General features: G+C 45.7%; 2 protein-coding genes across 4 annotated transcripts; both read left to right on the top strand.

The window, feature by feature from the left end:
- The first annotated feature begins 1313 nt into the window (after nucleotides 1-1313).
- Nucleotides 1314-13238, top strand: LOC127344400 (uncharacterized). Of its 3 annotated transcripts, none has more exons than XR_011756046.1 (13): nucleotides 1314-1761; nucleotides 2572-2643; nucleotides 2721-2782; nucleotides 2877-2946; nucleotides 3040-3082; nucleotides 3779-3856; nucleotides 4142-4176; nucleotides 4259-4322; nucleotides 4406-4494; nucleotides 4673-4930; nucleotides 5007-5225; nucleotides 6915-6949; nucleotides 7031-7185. XR_011756046.1 is itself a non-coding variant. In XM_051370664.2 (12 exons), exons 2-12 carry the CDS (start codon nucleotides 2584-2586, stop codon nucleotides 13037-13039), a joined length of 915 nt encoding a protein of 304 aa, XP_051226624.2. In that variant the 5' UTR covers nucleotides 1314-1761; nucleotides 2572-2583; the 3' UTR covers nucleotides 13040-13238. The 3 variants fall into 3 exon arrangements, 1 of the variants encoding a protein (XP_051226624.2); XR_011756045.1 differs by having other exon boundaries at nucleotides 5007-5267; XM_051370664.2 differs by lacking the exons at nucleotides 6915-6949; nucleotides 7031-7185 and adding an exon at nucleotides 13017-13238 and having other exon boundaries at nucleotides 5007-5139.
- On the top strand, nucleotides 8384-10403 carry LOC127344401 (uncharacterized). Its single transcript, XM_051370665.2, has 4 exons — nucleotides 8384-8571; nucleotides 8881-8997; nucleotides 9368-9412; nucleotides 9917-10403. Exons 1-4 carry the CDS (start codon nucleotides 8459-8461, stop codon nucleotides 9951-9953), a joined length of 312 nt encoding a protein of 103 aa, XP_051226625.1. The 5' UTR covers nucleotides 8384-8458; the 3' UTR covers nucleotides 9954-10403.
- Nucleotides 13239-23629: the final 10391 nt, after the last annotated feature.

Raw genomic sequence — 23629 nt, 5'->3', positions numbered from 1 at the left:
TTTTATCCCTAGTGGCAACAACACATCCATAACCTTAAAGGTTTCTCTCACTCCCCCAGATTCACGGAGACATGAACCCACTATCGAGCATAAATACTCCCTCTTGGAGTTACAAGCATCAACTTGGCCAAAGCATCTACTAGTAACGGAGAGCATGCAAGATCATAAACAACACATAGATTGATAATCAACATAACATAGTATTCTCTATCCATCGGATCCCAACAAATACAACATATAGCATTACAGATAGATGATCTTAATCATGTTAGGCAGCTCACAAGATCCGACAATGAAGCACATAAGGAGAAGACAACCATCTAGCTACTGCTATGGACCCATAGTCCAGGGGTGAACTACTCACTCATCACTCCGGAGACGACCATGGCGGTGTAGAGTCCTCCGGGAGATGAATCCCCTCTCCGGCAGGGTGCCGGAGGTGATCTCCTGAATCCCCCGAGATGGGATTGGCGGCGGCGGCGTCTCTGGAAGGTTTTCCGTATCGTGGCTCTCGGTACTGGGGGTTTCGCGACGAAGGCTATTTGTAGGCGGAAGGGCAGAGTCGGGAGAGTCACGAAGGGCCCACACGCTAGGGCCGCGCGGCCAGCACCTGGGCCGCGCCGCCCTAGTGTGGCGCCGCCTCGTGGCCCCACTTCGTCTTCTCTTCGGTCTTCTGGAAGCTTCGTGTGAAAATAAGCCCCTGGGCGTTGATTTCGTCCAATTCCGAGATTATTTCCTTACTAGGATTTCTGAAACCAAAAGCAATGACTTGACAGCGCATTCAGCATCTCGTTAATAGATTAGTGCCGGAAAATGCAGAAATATGACATAAAGTATGCATAAAACATGTAGATATCATCAATAATGTGGCATGGAACATAAGAAATTATCGATACGTCGGAGACGTATCAGTAATATCCGAATCCAAACGTATGTGGAAATGGATATGGTAAATATCCAGATTCATTTTTACAAAAAGCAAATACAAATGCGGTATTGAATTTTGAGGCAAATATGGATATTGAAAATGGATATATCGTATTCGAATAAAATTGTGCTAGCCAATTTTAGTAAATTCGACCCAGTATGCAAATTACCTAACCTAGAGAAACTAACAAATCAGAAAAATGTTCTTTTATGCGATTCAACTGAAACTACTATGCATTATATCATTATATTTATGTCTCAACCATTCTATAGTTGGCTTATTATAAGACATGAATCTACTACTCCTATTATCTTATCTACTGCGAATTAAGAAAAAAAATATCCAATCCATATTGTATTCAAATATATCTGCTTCGAATATGCAGGCCCCCTGACGGCCTGACCTAACCGCCGCCACCACGCTAGCTCGACCACACTGCCGCAAAATTCCTCTCCGCCGGCGCGCACGCACGCATCCAGTCCCGGCCTCCCCCGCACGCATCCACTCCCGCCTGTGCGTCCGCCCGCCGCCTGCATCTCTGCCCGCGCACCGAGCTCCGGCGACCGGCGACCGGCGACTCTACTCCTCCGACCTTGTCAAGCTGCACCAGCGGGACCGTCGCCGACATCCTCCACGACCCCACCCTCAAGCAGCAGCACCGGATTCCCCATCCCCGACCTCCTCGTCGACCCTGCCCTCAAGCAGCAGCAGCGGCCGGTGTCTCCCGTCACCGACATCGTGCTGAAGCAGGCGTCCTCCTATAGAAGCAACCCTGCACCGACGTCCTCCTACAGAAGCAACCCTGCACCGGCGTCCTCCTCCAGTAGCTCAAGGTGAGGTTCATCACTGAATTTGGTCACTGTCAGCGAGTTCTTTGGACAGTGAGCTGAAACTGTGTGCATTTTCGTGCTGTTAACTGAAAGTGTACTGCATTTTGCTAGTGTTCACTAAAATTGCAGCGTGTTTTGATATGTACAATTGCTATATGCCTCTTATCTGAACAGTAGTATTTGAAATTGTTGTAATACCATGTTATAGAAGTGTAAGAATGGCTGCTAAATGAACCGAGGACAACGCTAGGATAATTGTTGGGTTATTTGTCCAACTTGTAGAGCTGCTTGCAGAGCTGCATACAAAAGGACGTTCGATTGACCTGCTGCTGCTAGCCTGCTAGTCCATAAAACATGGCGCAAAGGAGATTGGGTCAGAGCAGTGCGTCCAGAGAAAGGGATGCCGCTGTTCGGTAATATAAGCGCGCGAGGGTTTAAGGGCGGAGGCGGCTGTGTACCAGCAGCAGGTCAATTGAACATCCTTTTTTCGGCAGCTCTGCAAGTTAATGCTTGCATTTACCTTTTCTTGAGTTTGATGATCTTTACATTGTGATTAGTTGATTTTGTATCGCAAATTGCATAACCATAACCAAACAATGGGGTGAGGAATTAACCGCATATTTTCATTGTCACGTGGGTAGTGGTACTAGTGGCATAACTAGACTGTATTTCTAACCCGCAAGTGTGGTGGAATCCTTGGTTCTCTGGTTGAGAAGAAATTTTTAACCTCTGAGTGCGATCTGTAGGTAGGCCAGATCAAGTAATAATGGTAGTCCCATAAGCCATCTCAGCTTTGCTCTTTCACTTTTGCAGGCTTGTCATCTGATGGATGACAAGAGTAGTGTGAAGAAGGAAGTAGGATCCCTTGCACCCCGTCCTCGCAAGGTTAGTGTTAACTTTGGCTGTGTTACATATTGGTTTATTTTTGTCTGATGGTTACTGTTTTATTTTTGCATGTTAAGGGAGGACTTAAATTTGCACCCAAGAAGCCTCCAAAGAAACCTGCAAAAGTTGTTCCAAAGACGTATGTGATTCAATCCATGTTTTCTTTCATAGTACTCGGCTATCTTCTATGCATGGTTTGCTTGATGGAACTGACAGTCAATGTTATTCTACAGGGAGCCTGTTGAAGAGAGCAAGGATGAAATCATTGATAAGGAATTGTTAATGAAACTCAAGACATCGCAAGTGCGTATATTAGTCTATTGGTTGTTTGCTGCATATGCAAGCTTATCATTCGATTTTTGATTGGTTTGTGCTCTACCTTGTTTCATTTTGTAGAGCACTGATCCCTTCGGAAGAAGACCGAAGATCACGAAAAAGGGTAAATGTGGTTAATTGATCTGTTCCATGCTCATATTTTATGAATTTCATAACTGTTCAGTGAATGTGAATCATATTACTTGAGCATGCTCAGTGCCTTCACCCATTTGTACTGGCTCATGAGTCAACTCTTGTTACCACTCTAAATTTTCAGACTTAAATATATGTAAGTAGGAACCATTGAGGCTAATTAACTCATCACTTGACAAAATTGACCCAACAACTTCCGTTTAAGTCCAGACTTCTTTCAACAATCTCTATTTACTAGGTTATGCATCTCCCTTTTTTTTTCTCTTATATGCAAATCATTGCTTTACTAGTACTTCAGAGCTGGTCAAGTACAAGTGTGTGGTTTTGTTGGCCTCTCATGAAAATCTATTGCAAGTAGCAGTTGCATGCATATATGGTGTGCTTCGGACCCTACTCTGATCAGTACAAGGAAATGGTTCAGCTGCTCATCTTCAGAAATGCAGACGGTGCACCGAAATTGTCTTGTTCTCTTGCATACTTTAACATTTTTGCATGCAGTAAACGATACCTTAAGATTGGCTTAGAGTAGATATTCATAAATCTATCATAACTTAGCCCAACTAGTTTGGCCTTGCTGGTGAATGTACCCACTGTTTCTAATATTACAGGCATTTTTTTTGTAAAATGTATGTAATGCTAATGATATATGAATGTGTTGTCATAGCAGAAAACCATACAGAGGTCGCATTTGGGCAAGGGAGTTCTTCATATGCAAGATCTTTTCCTACGCGACATAATTCAGCAGGTATCGTTAAAGATATTTATCTTGGTTGTTCTTTTTTTAGCTAAATGTTGGACTAAATGGTTTAATATATGTTCGTGAAAATTGGGTAAAGAGAACATATTGCACTCTTTTGTAGTTTGTTGTCTGTCGTTTCAGTTTTGTCTCTCTTTTACACCGAAACAGAGAATGCAGAAGATTTATTTAGCTGTACACATTTCTGTACTTGCAACAAGAACTTGCACACATTGTTGTATTTGGAGCTTTTAACACCCTTTCTTTTCATGCATAATCCGTCTGATGGTGCAGTGCCAAAAGAACCAAAAGAATATGTTGATCCATGGGTGAGTGGAGATACCAGTGCATGAACGTGAATTTCTTCCTTTGCTCACATTATTCATTTGATTGATTTCCATATTCATACAGGATTATACCCATAGTGATTATCCTATTACTCTCCCGCTTAGGAGGCCCTACTGTGGAGATCCTGGTATACTGTTTGTCTTTCTGGTCTTATGTTGCAATTTTGTTCCTTCAACCATCCCTTAGTTCTGTCCTACATTCCTAGTGCAGAAATTCTTGATGAAGAGGAGTTTGGGGAGTCTTATGCCAGCAGAGCTCAGGATGGAGAATTAACTGCAGCAGAAGAACTTGGATTAATGGTAATTTATTTTCAAATTGTTACAACACTTTCATTTCTGGTCCTATGCCTTAAACTAAAATCACCTGCAGCAGTAATTTTAATTTACACAGTGTGCAGTCTGGCATACAACTGCTTGAACCTTCTTGGAATCTTGGAGGCTATAGCGACTCTCTTATGTTTATTTTTTGTGTTGACAGGATCGGTCCGACACACCACAGTTGCTCTTCTTCCGGTTACCTTCATCTCTTCCTTTACCAAAGCAGACACAATCTGTTGAAGAGCCAAATACATGGTTTGAGAAGAATGCTGAACTTGCAAATGTGACACGCGAGCAAAGAAGGCCATCATCATTCGCTGGCTCTAAAATCAAAGATTTGCCAGGAGGTCACATGGGGAAAATACTCATATATAAAAGCGGTAAAGTGAAGATGAAGATCGGAGATGCTCTGTTTGATGTGAGTATGAAACTTCTCCAGTATGTGTTTTCGAATATGTTTCCCGTGCATGTACTAAAAATAACAAACTTTGCAGGTATCTCCTGGCTCAAACTGCATGTTCGTCCAGGAGGTTGCAGCGATTAACACTAGAGAAAAACACTGCTGCACCCTGGGGGAGATCAGTAAGCGTGCGGTTGTAGCCCCAGATGTGGACTATCTGCTGTATTACTTCTATAAATGTTCCTAGACTACCCGGCTCCAGGAGGCTTCAAAAGGGGCAAATCCATCGTGTGCGTTGAAACTGGCAGCGACAGTAAATATCCAGCCCCACTTTTGACAGCAGCCGTTGGATGCGGTAGTTCCTTTTCTCACTCGTGGCTTGTCTGAATGAATCTATGACGTCTGGGACCATTCGTGAGTGGGGTCGGCGAGCAGAGGAAACTACGCTGCTCGTTCACGTCACGTTTCTTCCCTCATTTTCCTGTGCGCGTGGAGATGGGTCAAAACCCTAGATCGCGCCCACGGACAAAAATCCCCCAACCATTTCCCCCATGTGTGTGGCGACGACGACGGCGTGCGGGAGGAGGAGGGAGGCGGAGCTGCGGCGGCCGCCCCAAGTGAAGAAGCCGGCCGCCCTAGGTGGAGAAGAGGAGCTGCGGAGGGCCTGAATGGGTGGGAGCCGTCATCCCGGAGCCGCCGTCGCGTAGCCGCCGTTGTCCGTGGGCTCCGACGCCGTTTGGGAGGCCCGTGGGTGGTGGAGAAGCGTGATTGGAGAGGATGCGGGGGAGGAGGGAGGCGAGGCGTGTCGGCCGCCCCGCGCCTTCGCCCTCACCCTTGCCGGCTCCCGGCCGCCGATCCTACGCCGGGAGACGCTCGCCGGCCCCGGGCCTTCGCCGCCGCCGGGCTCGCCCTTATCTCTCCTCCTCAAGCGAGGTCGTTTTTGGGGGTGGCGGCGGGCCGAGAGGCGGAAGTGCGGCGAGGCGGCGTTGGACCGTAGGTGAAGGAAGCGACGAGGGCGGCTCTTGGGGCGGTCTTTGTGTGAAGAAGGTGCCGGGGGCGAGCCGGGCAGTGCGGGCCACGCTCCCTCGCCCATGCCCTCGCTCGTCGTCTTCCTGGTCGCCTCTTCCCCAACCTTAGGCTATAAGCATAGCAAGGAATTGAATGGTAAATGGGGGCGGTGACGAAGGTGACCACCGGAGTCCGCTAAAGCGAACCTCATACGCCACTGAATGCATTCTGCAGTTTCTCCTCCCAAGGTATGGCAATTGTTTGCAAACCCTAGATTTGTTAAGCCTTGTGTAGATGGAGAATTTGTTTAGATTGGTTGAGGAGAGGAGACAAATCCGTGGCCTATAGCTTTCGTTGGGGAAGATGGAGCACCAAAACCGCACAATTGGTTTAGATGATTGTTTTAATCTGTGTTTCGGTCCATTTTCTGTCCAATGCTTGTTTACAAGTGTTTTTATTAGCATTTTTTTGCTCGACTAATCGGGACATTGGTGCAGGAAATGATCATTTGACCTTGTTTTGCTTGGGGTATATGGCGTTAGAACTATCACTTTCTCTTTACAATGAATGTTGAGGGTGCTTGATAAGCTCCTTTTGTGGAGTGTAAAACTAATAGCATGTTTATTTAGCTTGCAACAATAGCATATAAATATATGGTCCTTCTCATTATTCTGTAATATTTCTTGATATAATAAATTTATAATTCACATGATAGGAGTTTAATTATATACCATCATGTCTGTTAATTTAAGAAAATACTAGCTTGCGACTAAGCTCACTTTGTTGGAGACATGTTTTTCTTGAGTTAGGGTTCTTTTGTGAAGACCATTGATATGTATTAATCTGGACATGTTCTCGCTGAGTTGTATCTTGGGCCACCTTGCTTTTCTTATCACGTGTCGTTAGATTTCTTTTATTGCATCTTCCGTTATATTTGTCCAAAGTAGCGGAGAACCTGGACTTGAGACTAAGAAAATTTCCTCCATTCTTGCAGGATGATCATTGATTCATACCGTTCTAAGTTTAAAGGTTCGGTTACCAACGCTTCATAGTACTTCACTTCCATTCCTCTTGGAATGTGCTTGTACTGATCTTTCGTTCTCAATATAGCATGTTTTATGTGGTGTGGTACCTTTGGTTCAAGACAGTGAAGATAAAGGACGGGGAGGTCGTTTGCCAGACAACGTGTTTGGCAAGGATGCAGTTGTTGATCCAAAATCAACCGTCGAACCTCTGCCTCTGCCAAAAGATAAAAAGTGGGTGATTTTTTGGACAATCTACATTCTTTTTATCTATTGAATATGTCTTAACAGAAAATATAATTGCAGGTGTGGGACATAACTTTGTGAAACAATCGACCGGTGCAGCCGACAAGAAAAAACAACCCTTAGACCGTAGAAGTACATGGCTCCAGCTTCACGGTAGGTATGAATGTTGAATTTAGTTCCAGGCACCACTAAGATTTTCAAGCTAACAAGAGATTAAAAAAATCTCTCATTTTTATCTAAGAGAACATTTTTTAAGGAGGGTGCTTCTTTATAAACAAAACATGGATAAAATAAAGTGAGTTCTGCCATCACAGTAAGTTCATATACAAAATATTGTCCTTTGAAGATGTGGGTAATTGGTATTTACGTGAGCTTTGGGTTTAAGTTTTCCAATAGTATCGTTGATGCTTTAAGTTTGGTGTTATCTGGTTTAATCACTTAAAAGAACTTCTCTTGGTGTAGGTCTGGTGCATGGTACAATACTTACATGTGGTGATTTGTTAACTATTTTTTGCTCTGTAGTGATGCAATCTATTTTGCAGGCTGGGTACATAGCCTCGCAGGTTCTTTTGCTCGACATGTGAATATAATCCATCGGAGCTACTTCCCTGGTGGCCAAGATTGATTTACTCTTGAAGGTTCATGCTGCTTTCAGCGGGTGATGCTCACATGTTTGAGCTAAACCCAGTCTGATCATTCGACCATTCTATGCAAGATTGTTGGCTATAGGACCAAGCCGTTGAACCTTGAAATTTCCGTATAAATGTACATAGGAGTTCTATCACCTATGTTCTGTAATGTAGTATACTTACGACATGCATATATACTTCAAAATTTGTATTGACCAATTCAGTACCACAAAATAGGTAAACACAAGTGTCAACTCGGAATTTGGATAAGGCTATTCCGGTGATTCCCATTGTCCACAATATGTTTTGTAATATACTTATGACATTATTACTATGATGGTTATATGATGGTTATAATCTTGTCTCGCTTTGCCTTTGCGCCGGGCGCAGATGGGAAGTGCCATTTGATGTCTGTTGTCAATGGAGATCGACCATGATGATGGCGGCATATGAATGAAGATGACAATGCTTTGGATGATGCTAATAGGTACAACGATATGGAGGTGGGTCAAATTCCTCCCATGAGCAAGCAGAATCTACGATCTTGGTTAAGGTGAGCTTCTCTGCCGTGATTATTTCTTCTTCTGATGTGTTCTTCTCATTCAGTATTGTAATTTATTTTCTGGTTTGTTTCCCCAAACATGAGGAGTTCATATATGGGAAAGTCTAAAAGAGGAATAAGCCACGGTACAAAATTTATTAAGAAGAAGCTGAAGGTGTCATATCCGCCTCTTGCTTTCCGGAAGAAACCATGGTAAGTATCTTTAATGAATTATGTTTTGGTTTATCCACCCCCATCGGTTTGTGTAGATTTAGGTCCAAATGCTCATGGGTATGCATCATTGTCTTTTCAACAGATTCCAGCAGCTGTATTTTATTTCAGTTTGTGTAGAGTTCCATCTGTTTTAAGCATTGACAAAAGCTGAATTTTATTTGCTGATGATTCATGTTTATATTTTTCCCATTATTGTCCTTTCAACGTTTTGAATTTAGATATGTTGTTCTCTTAGTTTGCAGGTTAATTTGGTCGCATGAGTTATCTAATCTAGAAATATCTATGTAGGGATATTTGGTATGATTTGACTGTGGCATATTATGGATATCACAGATTATCCTTACCTTCACTACGACCCTATATTGGTCATTCAACACCTCACTCCAAAGGCACCGCAATCCCCAGGTAAATGCCCTTTGTATTTTCCAGTTAATATTCTTACACTGCTTTCCCTTCATTTACATGATTACCTATGACCGTTAGATCTAAGGGTTAAGCATTCTCTGATATATGTGGACTGTACGTGTATTGTTTTTTTAGTTAATGGGGTTTTTATTCCATGTTAAACGCATTTAGATTGTCATTTACCATCACCTCAAGAATAGCTTCAGGGACATGACCAACCTAGGTTACAGGGATTGCATATCATTAGCCTGTTTACAATGCTGAACTGTTTCAAATTAGTGAGCTTAGTCATGTTCTTATAGGCTTCCCAATCATTTAGATGTATTACTTGGTGTATTTATTTACCTCTCCTTGGTGTATTTACCTGCAGTATGTATGGCAGTTGCAGCAGCTTGCTAATTAGTACCCACCAAAGGTAATTTACCTATTCATCTTTGAGGTCCTACTGGTTTTCGCAAGAGCCAACATTGTGAAATTGTTGTCTTGTGCCAAGGTCCATCTTCTTTGTGAGATTTGTCAAGTATAATCATGCAGAACATGTGTTTTTCGGGTACATGTTCTGTGAGTTGCAACTGGCTATTTCCCCTCTTTGTACTGCTATTTATTTAATTCTAGACATCTTGACTCATTCATGGTCGAATATTACTGACCAAAGTGGATAGCTCCCATTCTAAATGCAACAAATCTGACCTGAATGTTACTCCATCTCGTTAGTTTTTTTTCCCTGAATAGCTGCCATGAGTACCTTTATCGCATTATTTTAAAACCATAATGAGATGGAGTATTACGTCGCATTATTTTAAAACCGCAGACTCCATCTCGTTAGTTCATTCATATAGGCTATGTTACATGCATGTTTATGTATTTAGGAATAGGAGACTTTATCTTCATTCCTCATATGCTTATTTTGTATGTGCAGGAAGGGCATGCTGGGCATGGAAGAAGCAAGATATTAGAGATGGGACACCAAGGAGAGGAAGGCAGGTCTCCAGAATAAAAAAAGACAGTTCCAAGAGGAAGGAAAGAAGGAAAGTCTGCGGCTTTGGCAGTATGGAGATGTTAAATCTGACGAGGAGCAGGTTTCAGGTGCAAGAAAAGCGGGAGGCCGTCGGTAGATGAGAGCAGATTACGCAAGACAGTGTTCATAGTGTACTGAAAATGGTCATGATTACCTGTGACGTTTTGGACGCTCCCAGTAGAACTCAGCCGAAACTATATGAAGTGACAGGGCTACATTTATGCAGTTAGAACAAGCCAATGCTGAACGTTCTTAGTTTGAGCAGTATTTGCTACTTCATTCAGTTATTACATCTTTAGAGTGGAGAGCTAAACTACATTCTTTCGCCCTTACGATTAACAAGGTTGTTTCTCTGTGCACTATATTTTGTTGTTATGAGGCATTCAAATATTGAGAATTCCCAGTCAAATTAAATTTAGGATTAGACTAGAATATACAAATAGAGTGACATGTACCTGTTTCCTGGGCTGTGCACGTGACTTCTTATTTCGTTTTGCCCTTGTTAGTATATTTCAGTATAGTTTTTTCTATTTTTGTAAACCGGTTTGGAAACATACTATGTGTGATAAGGAGTAGACCGGTGGGGATTGAACAAATTCTTAAAATTTGACTTTAATATATTTAATTTAGAGAACACACACATCCGTCCTCCTCTCTTCCCGCTCCACCAATTAATTCTTGGTTAGATCCCAGCAAATCTGCAGCGAGAGCGCGGCTTGTCTTGGCACTGCAGCTTCCTAGAGCGGTAGGCGCCTATGCGGCGTAGAGGCACTCAGCGAGTGTCAGGCGCCACCAACGAGAATCAAGCTGGGCAGAGGACTAAGGAGAGATGATTGGGTCGCGTGGTTGAGACACGGTAGAACGAGGGATTGGGACCGGTGGAGTCAGTCCAAGGTGGCCGGGGAGAGAAATTGGCGGGCATAGCCGCAACACGTTGGAGAATTGGGTGGGGGACAAGACGAGACCACTGGAGAAGAAAGGGGAAGGTCAGTGACCGGTACACCGTCTACAGACAATTGTGTGACGTGTTTATTCCTTTTAATTTTCAGATAAGAGACAAAACATGTAGACTCTTAGCAATTAGCTTATTTCAACCACAGTAAAGTGTGTGTAAAATTTTAGACGGTAGCATGTGGATAGTATCCCGACTCTTTGGTCTTGATAAAATATTTAAGTCTTAGTTTTATTTTTGAAGTCTTTGCTTCAGTTGAATGTGCGTGCATTGGTACGGCCTTTATTATTTATGTTGATTTATTTTTAGGGTTTTCAAACAACATCATGTGTTTTCTTAGTTTTTTTTTTTTGAAATGTTGAGACTACCTTTTTTTTATTTTGACCAAGATTAATGAGTTAGTCTTTTAATTTGGTCATATAGAACATGTATAGAAAAAGAAACACAACTTATTTGATTGTGTATAACCCATTTTCATTTTTTATTTCACTTTCTTTCCTCAAAATTATAGCAACCGCAGACCATGGAAAACAAAACTTTTGGCTTAAGTATTGACGGTTGCGCCAAGTGACTTATTAGTTAGAAACAAAATAAAATATATTGTTGCAGATAAGTACATATGTCAAACAATCGTAATACTGAACGGCTATTGAGATAAGGCCCATGCTTCAGCAGTTCTACGTGCCCCGCGACGAGTGCTTCAACCACGTCAAGTAGGCCGACTTCACCTCCTACCTCCTTAAGGCAATCAGCACCGGCATCCTCCCCCTCGCGACAAGATTGGGAGGAGACGAGCGTAGGCCGAAGGTCGGAGGCCCCACTTAAGGAGGCCGTCGGGGTGGCGGCAGCAGCAGCTGTGGCAGGGGCAGGGCATGCGGCGGTGGGCCGAGCGCGAGGTGCGGCAGGAGTTCCTGTTGTGGCTGCCTGCTGCGGCAGACAAACTGCCGGAATTTCTGCCGTGGCAGCCTACCGCGGCAGAGAAAACGCCGAATTCTCTGCCGAGTCAGAGGACCCGGCTGGGCGAGGCGGTGTCGAGGCGGGGGCGCTCGAGGCCGGGGCGGGCGCACTTGGGGCCAGCTCTAGGGTGCGCGGGGCTGGTGCAAGAGCTCGCGTTGGCGGCATGGGTGGCGTGCCGAAGAGGTCGTCGAGTCCGCGCGGCGCAGGAGGCGCAAGCGCGGATGACGAAGTTGCATGCTGAACAGGAAAAACCTTCTCATCGAAGATAACATGTCGTGAGACGAGTATTCTTCCAGTGACAGGGTTAAAGCAGCGGTAACTCCGATGGTTAGAGGGATACTCAAGAAAGACACATGCCATGGAACGAGCACTAAGCTTATGTGGAGCGGTGGACGCGATTTTAGGATAACAAAGACAACCGAAGACACGAAGATCAATGTATGAGGGAGGACGACCGTGGAGGCATGTGTACGGAACAGACATCGAGAGCATTACCCAAATGAGAGTACAAGGGCCGTCGAGGGCGTTTCCTCCAATGAAACACGCTGAATACTACTATAGCTCACCATGGGACGGCCATCGAAAGAGCTACACGCTCCCGAGCCTCCGGTATTGAAATAAACCAACGGTTACGATGAGCAACACGGTAACACGCCCCGTCGGATACTATTGTACTCGATGCAAGAGCTCTGCTCCAACCCTCGGTACTAAAATAAGCCAAACCCTATTGTTAGCCTCCGCCATTTGCGCGATAGCGCAGCGGGTATTATTTGAAAGTTATTAAAACGCCGTGCATAGGTACACTTAAACATTGCGATGGAAGGCAAATGTGCAAGTGATGAAATAAGAAATCGCAGCCACTTAACCATAATATTCCCGTGATAGCAAGTGGATTACGCAAAGGAAAGTGGAAGAGATATCGAGAGCATTAGACACATGAAAGTACAAGGGTCGTCGAGCAATGCGATAACACGCACGTCGGATACTATTGTACTCGATGGACGAGCTCTGCTCCAACCTTCGGTACTAAAATAAGCGAAACCCTATGGTTAGCCTCCGTCATTGCGCGATAGCGCAACGGGTCATCTAGTTCTACTAATAAGATGGAAGAATGAGCGCATCTTGCTTGCCCTTCCAGGGCTTCATTCTAGGAGTGAGACATTTCCCCCCTCTCCATAAGCCAATCTTTGGTTTTCGATGAAATGCATTGAACAATAGTTGAGTTGGTCAGTCAGTGATAATTATATCAATACTGAAGCGAGGGGAATGAAATAAGGCTAACCCTGAGCATGGTTTGGGCAGAAATTGACTAAACTACAGCCCACACCGCACTGCGGTGACTCACTGGTTTGTCTCGGGTTTGCTGGTTTACGGGTTCAAACCGTAGATCACGGTCTCAAGCGAGACGGGATGAACATAGGTAAACCGTCTAACAGTCGCACTCAACTTCTGCATCTAGCCCTTCTCGTTTCTTTGGAAATTTGGAACGAACGAAATGACCGAGTCTTCAAGAACAAGCATGCTCCTACTCCGGTCATCCTTGAAAAGATCAAACGAGAGTCGATGCTTTGGTTGTTGGCGGGAGCGAAGTGTATGTGTAACTTAATTCAGGGAAGTAATGCGTGTTGCAATGTTGTAAAACTACCTTTTTTTATTTAATCGAATAGGGTAAGGTTTTTGCCCTTGTTTTAGAAAATATGAAAAAAAAAATGGAGTTAAGAAGAAAGTTGGTTATACCTACTAGATATAAGTTATAGAACTTAAATATGCATCCATCAAAACCGTTGCTGAGGCTCGAGTGATTCATGATCATGTAAGTGACGTAGTTTTAGCTTATTTTTGGTTTAAGTTGAACTAAACTTTTGACACTTTCATGGATCTGAGGGAGTACTAGCTGAAATGCCTTCATTAACGGAGTTATACAGCTTGAGCATTACATTTACCACTGCTAATAAAAGGCCTCTGATTTCTATTAATATGAACTGCGTATGACATTGTTATAATGCACAGATAGAAGATCTTTCCCATCTCAAACGTCTATTTATAGACAGAGGTAGTATAAAAGACACTGCCAGTCGAGTAAGGAGACTATCACTGACGCTTACAAACTGAAGAAACTTGAAGCGACGAAGCATCGCCGAGTCTCTGTTATCAAAAAATGTTCCTCAGCTTACCAATGTATTAACATGTAGTTATCCGCGTTGATGCGATGGAGAGTTGATGAGGTTCAGAGCTGACCAGTTCCACGTGTTCATACATATTTCCTTGTCTTCTTCGAGAACATTCTTTCTATTCACTCAGAGAATGGATCCAACTAGATATGAACTGCACCGATTTGTTTAGTCATGCCCTGACCAGCACGGCTTTTCACCGAGACCACGGCGCACACATGCTTTCCAGTCAGAGACAACCCACAAGAGGCAGTCCGTCTTATCTCTTCCTCCACGAGACAAGCCTAAATCAGTGTGCGGTTACATCACAAGCGCACCGTATGCAGCACTGCACAACCGAGCAGTTATCGAGCAGGCTGCAGCTGCAGCAGACCCGAAATCCGGGGATATTGAGCACCATCAGCACCAAAACGGTCACCCTATGGTCTTAGGACATCCCAACGAGCTGACACATTTTAGACATTTAAATTGTTCCACGCGCGTGTCCGTTTTCGTCGAGCCGCGGACGTCATACGGGCTGGGACGACCGTTTGCATCGGAGATATTCCAACGATACAGACGTATTTTTTTAGCACAAATACCGTCAAGGTTGTTAATGCTTAAGTCATCTAGGACTCAATAATGGGCATGAGTTAGTACACATACATGAGGCGATAGTATCAACACAGGTTCGCTTTAGTATGCAACCCAGCTTGAACCATTTATTCAAACTAGTGTCTCAACTCTCAATATGTCCAGCTTAGACAGTTAGACTGATACTTCATATGATTTCCGGGGCGTCTGAGCACGTTGCATATATTTGATGTATGGATTCATTTATGAACTTCACAACAATATCATGGTGGTGCCTTTAAAGAACGAGAAACCCCTTCTTGATAGTACAGTTGTTCGTATTACTCAAAGGTATAAAAAAGTAAACTATTTCTTCAAAGGACTCTGCTCCAGATCTTCTTGTACGCTGGATCCTCTTGTTTTTCAAGTAAGTGTCTGCACCTTCAAGTCTTCGAGTCTTCAACTGATTTTTTTTTTAATCCATGACGTGTTTTCCTGTGTGCTAGAACACCCATCAGGAAGTAATTGTCCTGAGCCTTTCCCCCCTCCCCAGCTCTCGTGAGTGAACAGTTCTCTTGAGAGTCGCTCTCTCTCTTCCGGCTCCCCTCCCCCCTCTGTACATAGTAGTGTAGGGTTAGTTTTTCTTCCCGTAGTGTAGTATGGCGAGATGCCGGTGGAGATCTGGTGGCCGACGCTAGCGGGCGGTGCTCGGCGGCCGGTGATGGTGTGGCTTCTGCTTGCAGAGCTCCGGAGGGCGGAGACGGAAGTGAGCAGCAGCAACCCCTCACCCTCCACGAAGAAATGAAGAATAAGCTCGACGCTGCTCCAGCTACAAGATCTGGATGGCTTTGACGCTCTTCTTGCCGCCATGGGGATCTATCTAGATCTGACAGGATCTGAAGCGAGCAGGGAAGATCCTTCTGCTACGCCGGAGAGCCTCTGTGCTCTCATCCAAGGAGTTCATCAGCGGAGGACTGATGCCGGCGGCCAACACCGCCCTGCCTCTGCATCTCATGGTCGAAGGGCGACCCTCCTCAAGCTCTACTTCCCAGAGACCAAGAAGTCCGAGGGGAAGATCTATAGCTTCCGCCACGACGCCGGACCAAGTGGTTCGTCCCCGGCGCCGGTGTCCGTTCTGTGGCGGAGGAACTCGCCGGCATCTTCCAGATGCGGTGCCGAGATCAGAGGACTTGATTGCTTTTCTCAATTTCTTTCTGAGATCCTTTTTGTAAAAGCTCTGTCCTTATCCAGAAATCCCCTGATCTGTAGGGCGTTTCTGCAAAATGTACCCACCACTTTGGTAATATCAGCATCTTCTAGGGTATTCAGACCCTATCTCTGTTCAAGAAAAATCAGGAAGTAATTGTCCGTGTCTCTGTCTTCATCTTCATCGTCGCTACAACAAATAGTCTGCAAGGGAATTTTGTTGAGTTCTTGCATTGGAAAGAGGATACGCCTTGAGTCCTTTGTTGATTGCTATTTATGACTTTGTCTTCACAACAAAAACATCACAACACTTGCTTGTTTATCACGAAGCTACATGCGTCTTGTGATCTAACTTGATTGTTGTCGTCTCTTGACCTTTGAGAACAACAGATGGAGTTCTTCAATTCCATTGAGTTGATTGTGCTTCAAGGTAATGGTTGCGGCTTCGGAATTCTTTATGTGTGTTGTTCTTCAATATTGTTAAGGCCCAACATATATACCTCATCGGCACCATTGATTTTCTTGTATATCATGTGGATAGGTGTGCTTCAGAGTTCAATACTTAGAGCACCTCCAGCCGTCTCCCCGACGAGGTCACCCGGCACCCCTTTTTTCATCCGAACGACGTCATTCGGCCCAATCACGCCCCCGGTTCCTCGTCCCCCTCCCCCCCCCCCCCCCCGCGCGCGGAAAAGACCCTTAATCCATCGCCACAGGCGGCGCCTAAAGAGATGCCGTTGGGTTGTTCAAACGCAATGTGGGTGGCGGATGTGGAGTGGTGCTAGACCGAAACTCACGGCAGGGCAGAGAGGGAGATAAAGGTCTCAGCGAAGAGGGCGGCGGCGGCGGATGAATAAGCGAGACAGGTCTCCATGGCCATGAGCATGGGACAGCCGCGCGTTGGCCTATTCCCCGGTTCATGGCCAATCTAAGGTACAATCGGCCCGCCTTCGACCTTCTCGCCGTCGTCACCTGCCATGTTCCACGAGAGCTATGCCCAATCCACACCTCTATCGAGGTTTACGCCTTCGCCACCGGATTACGACGGCGAACACCTAGGCTCATACGAGGGCATCTCGCCTGCCCTACGCCGAGGGCCACTCTCCTTCTCCAACCCCGGGAATAGCACGGGCGCGTCGTTAGGCGAGATGCCGCCGCCGAACGACGGTGTGATGCACGAGATGATCACGTCGGGCTCTGTGGCCGCTGTGTCGAGCCTGGGTTTCTTCACTCAAGAGAAGACCAGGACAACGACAGCGATCGCGTGGCGGGGTGCCACCGACGATCAGAACGGAGAGTTCGGAGACGGCACCAAAGACGTCGACGAAGAAGAAGAAGAATAGGCCGACGACGAGGAGGAGGACGTGCCTGATCCTACGGATACGGGGAAGGGGAAGAAGAAAAGAAAAAAGAACTCGCCGCCGGCCAAGCCGCAGATCAAATGGACGGGCAAAAAAGGGACTGCCTCGCCGAATCTTGGAACACCGTCTCCATGATCGGCATTAATGGCGCCAATCAGAATTATGAGATGTATTGGCAGCGGGTCAAGTTGGAGTTCGACGAACGCAAGATCGCCGATCTCTACATGAACAAGACGGTGATGGTGCGCGGCGGCAAGGCCATGGGCACCCATTGGGGATCATCAAGACGGCGTGCAACAGGAGGAGATCGAATCTCGCCCGGAGAGCGGCGCCGACTTCGAGCAAAAGGTGAGCTGACTCGCCATGCCATCCCTCGATCATGGATCGCCGAGGTTTAGTCTTAGTTCGTTGGCTTATCTTGCAGATGCGTCGTGCTTTCGACTTGTACCGCAACGACACCGGCCTGACGTTCAATTACCTCAACGTCTTCTCCCACATCGAAAATTGCGAGAAGTGGGCGGACGTACGCCGGAACCTCGCGAAGAACAAGGACGAGCATTACAACCCCGACGCTCCAGCCCCTGCCACGTCGGTGGGCCGCCCCGAGCTCGGCCAGAAGAAGCTCAAAGAACTGAAGAAGGCGGGCCATCCCGCCGAAAGGTTGCAGGCGTTCTTCGACAAGTGCTGGGCCGATGCAAGTGCGCACGCCGCCGGGAGGGACGCCAAGTACGACGTCAGGTGGACGAAGGAGATGCTCGCCAATCAGGACGTCCGGATCGCCTTGCTGAAGACAACCTACGCGGTAAATAAGAGGAACACCGATCTGGCGTTCCTGGTCGGCGGCATCGAAGGAAAGATGGATGAGGAGACGAGGGCTTGGTACGACGGCCATCGCCAAGAAATCCTCCGGCCCCTCGTCGAGTGCTTCCTCCTCTGACGTCCACTCCCGCCGATGCGACTCCGGCAGCCAACGATGCATCGTCGCCTGAATCCGCGGCACACAAGCTGCAGGAAGGGACTGCCGATGTCCATGTTATCCTCTAGTTTCTTTTAGATCGCTGGTATGTGGCTGATCCGATCGCCGAACTATTGGGCGATGCGTTTGTGTAGCGGGAAGACGATTATTCGAATTTAACGCTGGGCGAATGTTGAGCGAGCGACTGGGAAACTTGTGCCCCCCACGCCCTATTTTTATCTAATCCGACTGTATTTACGTCCGGAATTCGCTCTTGGGGCTCAAACGGCTGGAGGTCCTCTTAGTGATGTCTTAAACGTTGATTGCGGCTTGCAGCTGAAGGTCCTTGCAAGCGCCAGTTTGAGTGCTTAAAGCAAGGATATGGTCGCGCTTGTGAGTTCCTCTGATGTCTTGCTGTCATTTAGCTTCTCATTGTTACAACAAGGAGCGCTCAAGGGTGGCAGTTGAATGCTTGTTCATCAAGCTGATATGTGCATATTGAATGCTTTATGTTGGTGTCTTCAACGATGTCATCAGTACAACGTGTGGTTCTCACAAGTGTCAGTTAAGTTTCTTGAAGCAAGCAGATGGTAATGGTTGCTATCTTTCAGTAATAACCTTTGCAGCGGATAGACCTCAAGGAGCATCAGTTGATTCCTGCATCAAGGCAAGTGATTATCTCCTTTGTTTTTCATGTAGTGCTTCATCATTAGCCTTACAAGGTCCCCAAGCACGCTCAATGTTGATATCGATTGACATATCATGCTTGAGTTGTTGAATGGTACACCAACCATATAGGGATTGTGTGCCTGAAAACACTAGAAAGAAAATTTAGTCCCGTTATAGGTGTTGTCATCAATCATCCAAAACCCACTTAGAGGGAATATATGCACACTCGCAGCCACACCAAATCTTCCTACACCTCTTTTATGTGGGACTATAATGTTATTACTAGTGGTTGGGGCGCCCCATGGGGCGCCTCCTCGCCGGTCAGTTGCGTATCGATCTCAACATCACGGTTCTGCACTGTCTATCAAGTGGAGTGTAACATCACGATTCTGCAATGTCTATCAAGTGGAGTGTACAAGGACAGTGATGTAGTCGGCTATGACAGCATGCAGGCAGTCGTATCATTTCAGGTATCCAGGGTTTACAATTTCAGAAGATATTTACTTAACCTTTCTTTGCATACAATAGATCAGGTAGGCTATGACAGCACACAAGCAGTCGTACAATTTCAGATGTCAAGGGTTTACAATTTCAGAAGATATTTACTAAACCTTTCTTTTCATACAATAGATCAGGTACACAAAAGCAAGTATGTTACATAGAACATGCAAGTAGGGAATATATATGGCCTATGGCTTAAATGTTAACTGAAATCCCAGGTATTACAGAGATATATTATTTGATTCGTTTCATCAACTCTCAAATGAGTACCAATATCTAACCCAAGTGCCAATGTTAGATCTGCGGATGAACAATTCACGCAACTGCTTTTATCCATCCATATTCTCAAGAGACTGTGAAGGAGGCTGATTACATTCATCGACCTACGATTAAAAGGAAAACCTCAGATTCAGAGAGCAAGGTGGTAGAAAGAGCAGAAACGAAAATCAGTAACTCCAAACTCCAGGCGATTATCATCTGGAGCAGTCCAATAACAAGGATGAACCTGATGGAGTCCCTCTCCCTAATGGTTCAAAACAAACTGTGAGTGTGTTATGCAATGGTATTGTTTGCTGGAGGAGTAGTCAAATATCCCAATATAAGGCATGGAGAAGGTAGCTGCATCATTTACTATGATAGTTATTTTTAAAATTATTCTTCCATGATTAATAGCTAGAAATTATACCTTCTAGAGAATACAAATGTGCCAAAAACTGACGAGAACAAACAAATATTTAAAGAAACAAATTTTAAGGAAGTTGACAACACAGTTCAATGAAAAAACAACCAATTTCAGAACAAATACCCGTATCACGGGCATGCCATACTCTAGCCATCATGAAGCAAGAACAGAAATAAAATAGTGCCAGGAAATAGAGCAACTGAGTCATGACATCAACCGGACCAATTATACAAAAGTAACACACTGTCAATTATCAATTTTCTTACAGACAAGAAAAGAACATGCAGTTAGCACAAAAAAGAAATACCGAATAATTTGGTTTGAATGCATCAGCTGCTGCAACATATATAGCATACCGACCGTAAAGCTCATTAGGGGATAAATCTGTCCTCACAAATCTGGCTAAACCATATCAACGTTCAATCGTTCATATATATATTCCCTATAGCTGTTTGTATGATGGTTTATTTCTCCTGAGCAGGAACAATGGTCCTCAATTCCTGCACTGCAGACTCGTACACTTAAGGAAAGGAAAACATAGCATGCTATATCTGATGAGCAAAGAGGTACATATGTGAGCAATGTGAACTAACCTGCTTCGACGGATCTTCAGCCTCTGGACCAATGATAATAGGTGCACTCACTCTTGGAGCAATCTTCCTTCTAGGCCAACTTAATCAATGTTAGGAAACTTGTAACACCAGTATATGAGCCCTCGACGCATATGCATATTCATTCACCTAACTGGTATCACTTGGAGAAGCCTGCAAACTGAACATGAAAGCATGGTAACATGCATAAAATATTATGAACAGTCAACCATGTAACGAGGCCAATACCACAACACTCATTTTTAACCTGGAAAAGTGTATAGCTAGTTAGACAACGCAATACTAAGATGTCTTTTTCAGTGGAGCATTTCCTATAGAATTAAAGAACACAATATGATTAGAAAAGAAATGTCAAGGCAGATTGAACTGTTGTCTAATGTGAAACGGAAACTCACTATTTTTCAGCCGATCCAAACACAACAAAACAAGATGAAGAATGCCCATAGGATTTGTTGCAGCTATCACCTACATGTCACCCAACACTAAGTTGGATGGTCATTTAAATGTAGGATTAACACCTGAAACTTCAGCTAGTCATAGAATGATTTGCTCAGATAAACAAAATAGAATAATTCAGAACAAACTGTTAGATTCACCAAAAAAATGCAGACAATCCAAGAAGTCCAAACAAATGCTTTTAATTATATTCATACCAAATCTCTGTAGAGATAGACATGCATGTTTGAAGCAGTACGAGTACTCGTGTTATTAGTTCACCATTTCACCTGGATGCAGACCTTTTCCAAACTCCATGTCAGTTCGACATGGCTTGCTGCCTAATGCTCAAGTAGCCCGAAATCCTCCATGGTTTGTTGCTTCGCTCATGCAGAAGTGATTTTTTCAGGAGAGAAAGGATACAAAAAGAAAAGAGGGAGACAGAGATGTGGTGAAGGAGACAGTTTTGTTGGCCGGCTACCTGTAATCGAGCTCCCGATCAGCCGATGCATCATCATCAAGCATGGTGCTGCTGGCTCGACCTCCCTGGACAAGGATGCTTGCAAAATTCTGGACCGAGGAGATGCTGGATGACCGGCGATCTCCGTAGGCTGCAATCTGAGCTACGAGATTACCGGCACGGGAAACTCATCTGCGCAGCAGGGCGCTTAGGTCATGGCATTGTCATAGACCCTCGATCCAGCCCCCCTCCCCCCCCGGGCGGCGGTGGAGGATCTACCCGCCCCGCTCCGAGCAGCCTCCCCCGGACCGCCGCACCTCAGCCGCCGCTGCTGCCGGCCTTGGCCCCGGCTCCATCCTTGGCCCGGCTCCAGCCCCGGCCCGGCCACAGCCCCGGCCCCAGCCTCGGCCACGGCGGCGGTGGTGGCGCCCCTTCCGTCGAACGGCGAGGGGGAGGAGAGGGTTTACACGGTGGCGTTCCATGGGAGGCGATGAAGCGCCGATGGAGGAAGCCGGGCGGCACGGCTACTTGGCCGGGGCCTGATGCTCTCCGTCGGTAGCCATGGAGGATTTGGTGGAGAGGTGGTGTCCTCCGCCCCCGGTGGTGGTTCAGCGGTAGTACGCATGATCCGCGTCGCCGTCTTCTTCGCTGGTGATCCGGCAGGAGGGACTGGCGGCGTGGGGGCTACTGGTCTTGCTTTGTTTTTTGGTGGCGGTCCTCGGGTTTTCTCGCAAGTGATACGCGTACAGCACGCGTCTGTTGGGAACCCCAAGAGGAAGGTGTGATGCGTACATCGGCAAGTTTTCCCTCAGTAAGAAACCAAGGTTTATCGAACCAGTAGGAGCCAAGAAGCACGTTGAAGGTTGATGGCGGCGAGATGTAGTGCGGCGCAACACCAGGGATTCCGGCGCCAACGTGGAACCTGCACAACACAATCAAAGTACTTTGCCCCAACGAAACAGTGAGGTTGTCAATCTCACCGGCTTGCTGTAACAAAGGATTAGATGTATAGTGTGGATGATGATTGTTTGCAGAAAACAGTAGAACAAGTATTGCAGTAGATTGTATTCGATGTAAAAGAATGGACCGGGGTCCACAGTTCACTAGAGGTGTCTCTCCCATAAGAATAAGCATGTTGGGTGAATAAATTACAGTTGGGCAATTGACAAATAGAGAGAGCATGACAATGCACATACATGATATGATGAGTATTGTGAGATTTAATTGGGCATTACGACAAAGTACATAGACCGCTATCCAGCATGCATCTATGCCTAAAAAGTCCACCTTCAGGTTATCATCCGAACCCCTTCCAGTATTAAGTTGCAAACAACAGACAATTGCATTAAGTATGGTGCGTAATGTAATCAATAACTACATCCTCGGACATAGCATCGATGTTTTATCCCTAGTGGCAACAGCACATCCACAACCTTAGAACTTTCTGTCACTGTCCCAGATTTAATGGAGGCATGAACCCACTATCGAGCATAAATACTCCCTCTGGGAGTTAAGAGTAAAAACTTGGCCAGAGCCTCTACTAATAACGGAGAGCATGCAAGATCATAAACAACACATAGATATAAATTGATAATCAACATAACATAGTATTCTCTATCCATCGGATCCCAACAAACACAACATATAGCATTACAGATAGATGATCTTGATCATGTTAGGCAGCTCACAAGATCCGACAATGAAGCACAATTAGGAGAAGACGACCATCTAGCTACTGCTATGGACCCATCGTCCAGGGGTGAACTACTCACACATCACTCCGGAGGCGACCATGGCGGTGAAGAGTCCTCCGGGAGATGATTCCCCTCTCCGGCAGGGTGCCGGATGCGATCTCCTGAATCCCCCGAGATGGGATTGGCGGCGGCGGCGTCTCTGGAAGGTTTTCCGTATCGTGGCTCTCGGTACTGAGGGTTTCGCGACAAAGGCTATAAGTAGGCGGAGGAGATAGGTCAGGGGGCCTGACAGGGGGCCCACACACTAGGCCGGCGCGGCCAGGGCTTGGGCCGCGCCGCCCTAGCGTCTGGCCACCTCGTGGCCCCACTTCGTGACTCCTTCGGTCTTCTGGAAGTTTCGTGTGAAAA

This window comes from Lolium perenne, chromosome 3, assembly GCF_019359855.2.
Source record: "Lolium perenne isolate Kyuss_39 chromosome 3, Kyuss_2.0, whole genome shotgun sequence".
NCBI classification, from domain to species: domain Eukaryota; kingdom Viridiplantae; phylum Streptophyta; class Magnoliopsida; order Poales; family Poaceae; genus Lolium; species Lolium perenne.
Note: the sequence above shows the minus strand (reverse complement) of the source record. Positions and strands in the feature narration are given on the sequence as shown.

Excerpts from the sequence above, each read along its gene's own strand:
- LOC127344400 (XM_051370664.2), top strand. The coding sequence starts at position 2,584 with ATGGATGACAAGAGTAGTGTGAAGAAGGAAGTAGGATCCCTTGCACCC. Across the intron at positions 3,857-4,141 it reads TACGCGACATAATTCAGCAG|TGCCAAAAGAACCAAAAGAA; the intron begins GTATCGTTAAAG and ends CTGATGGTGCAG. Across the intron at positions 4,495-4,672 it reads CAGAAGAACTTGGATTAATG|GATCGGTCCGACACACCACA; the intron begins GTAATTTATTTT and ends TTGTGTTGACAG.
- LOC127344401 (XM_051370665.2), top strand. The coding sequence starts at position 8,459 with ATGAGGAGTTCATATATGGGAAAGTCTAAAAGAGGAATAAGCCACGGT. Across the intron at positions 8,572-8,880 it reads GCTTTCCGGAAGAAACCATG|GGATATTTGGTATGATTTGA; the intron begins GTAAGTATCTTT and ends ATATCTATGTAG. Across the intron at positions 9,413-9,916 it reads CTAATTAGTACCCACCAAAG|GAAGGGCATGCTGGGCATGG; the intron begins GTAATTTACCTA and ends TTGTATGTGCAG.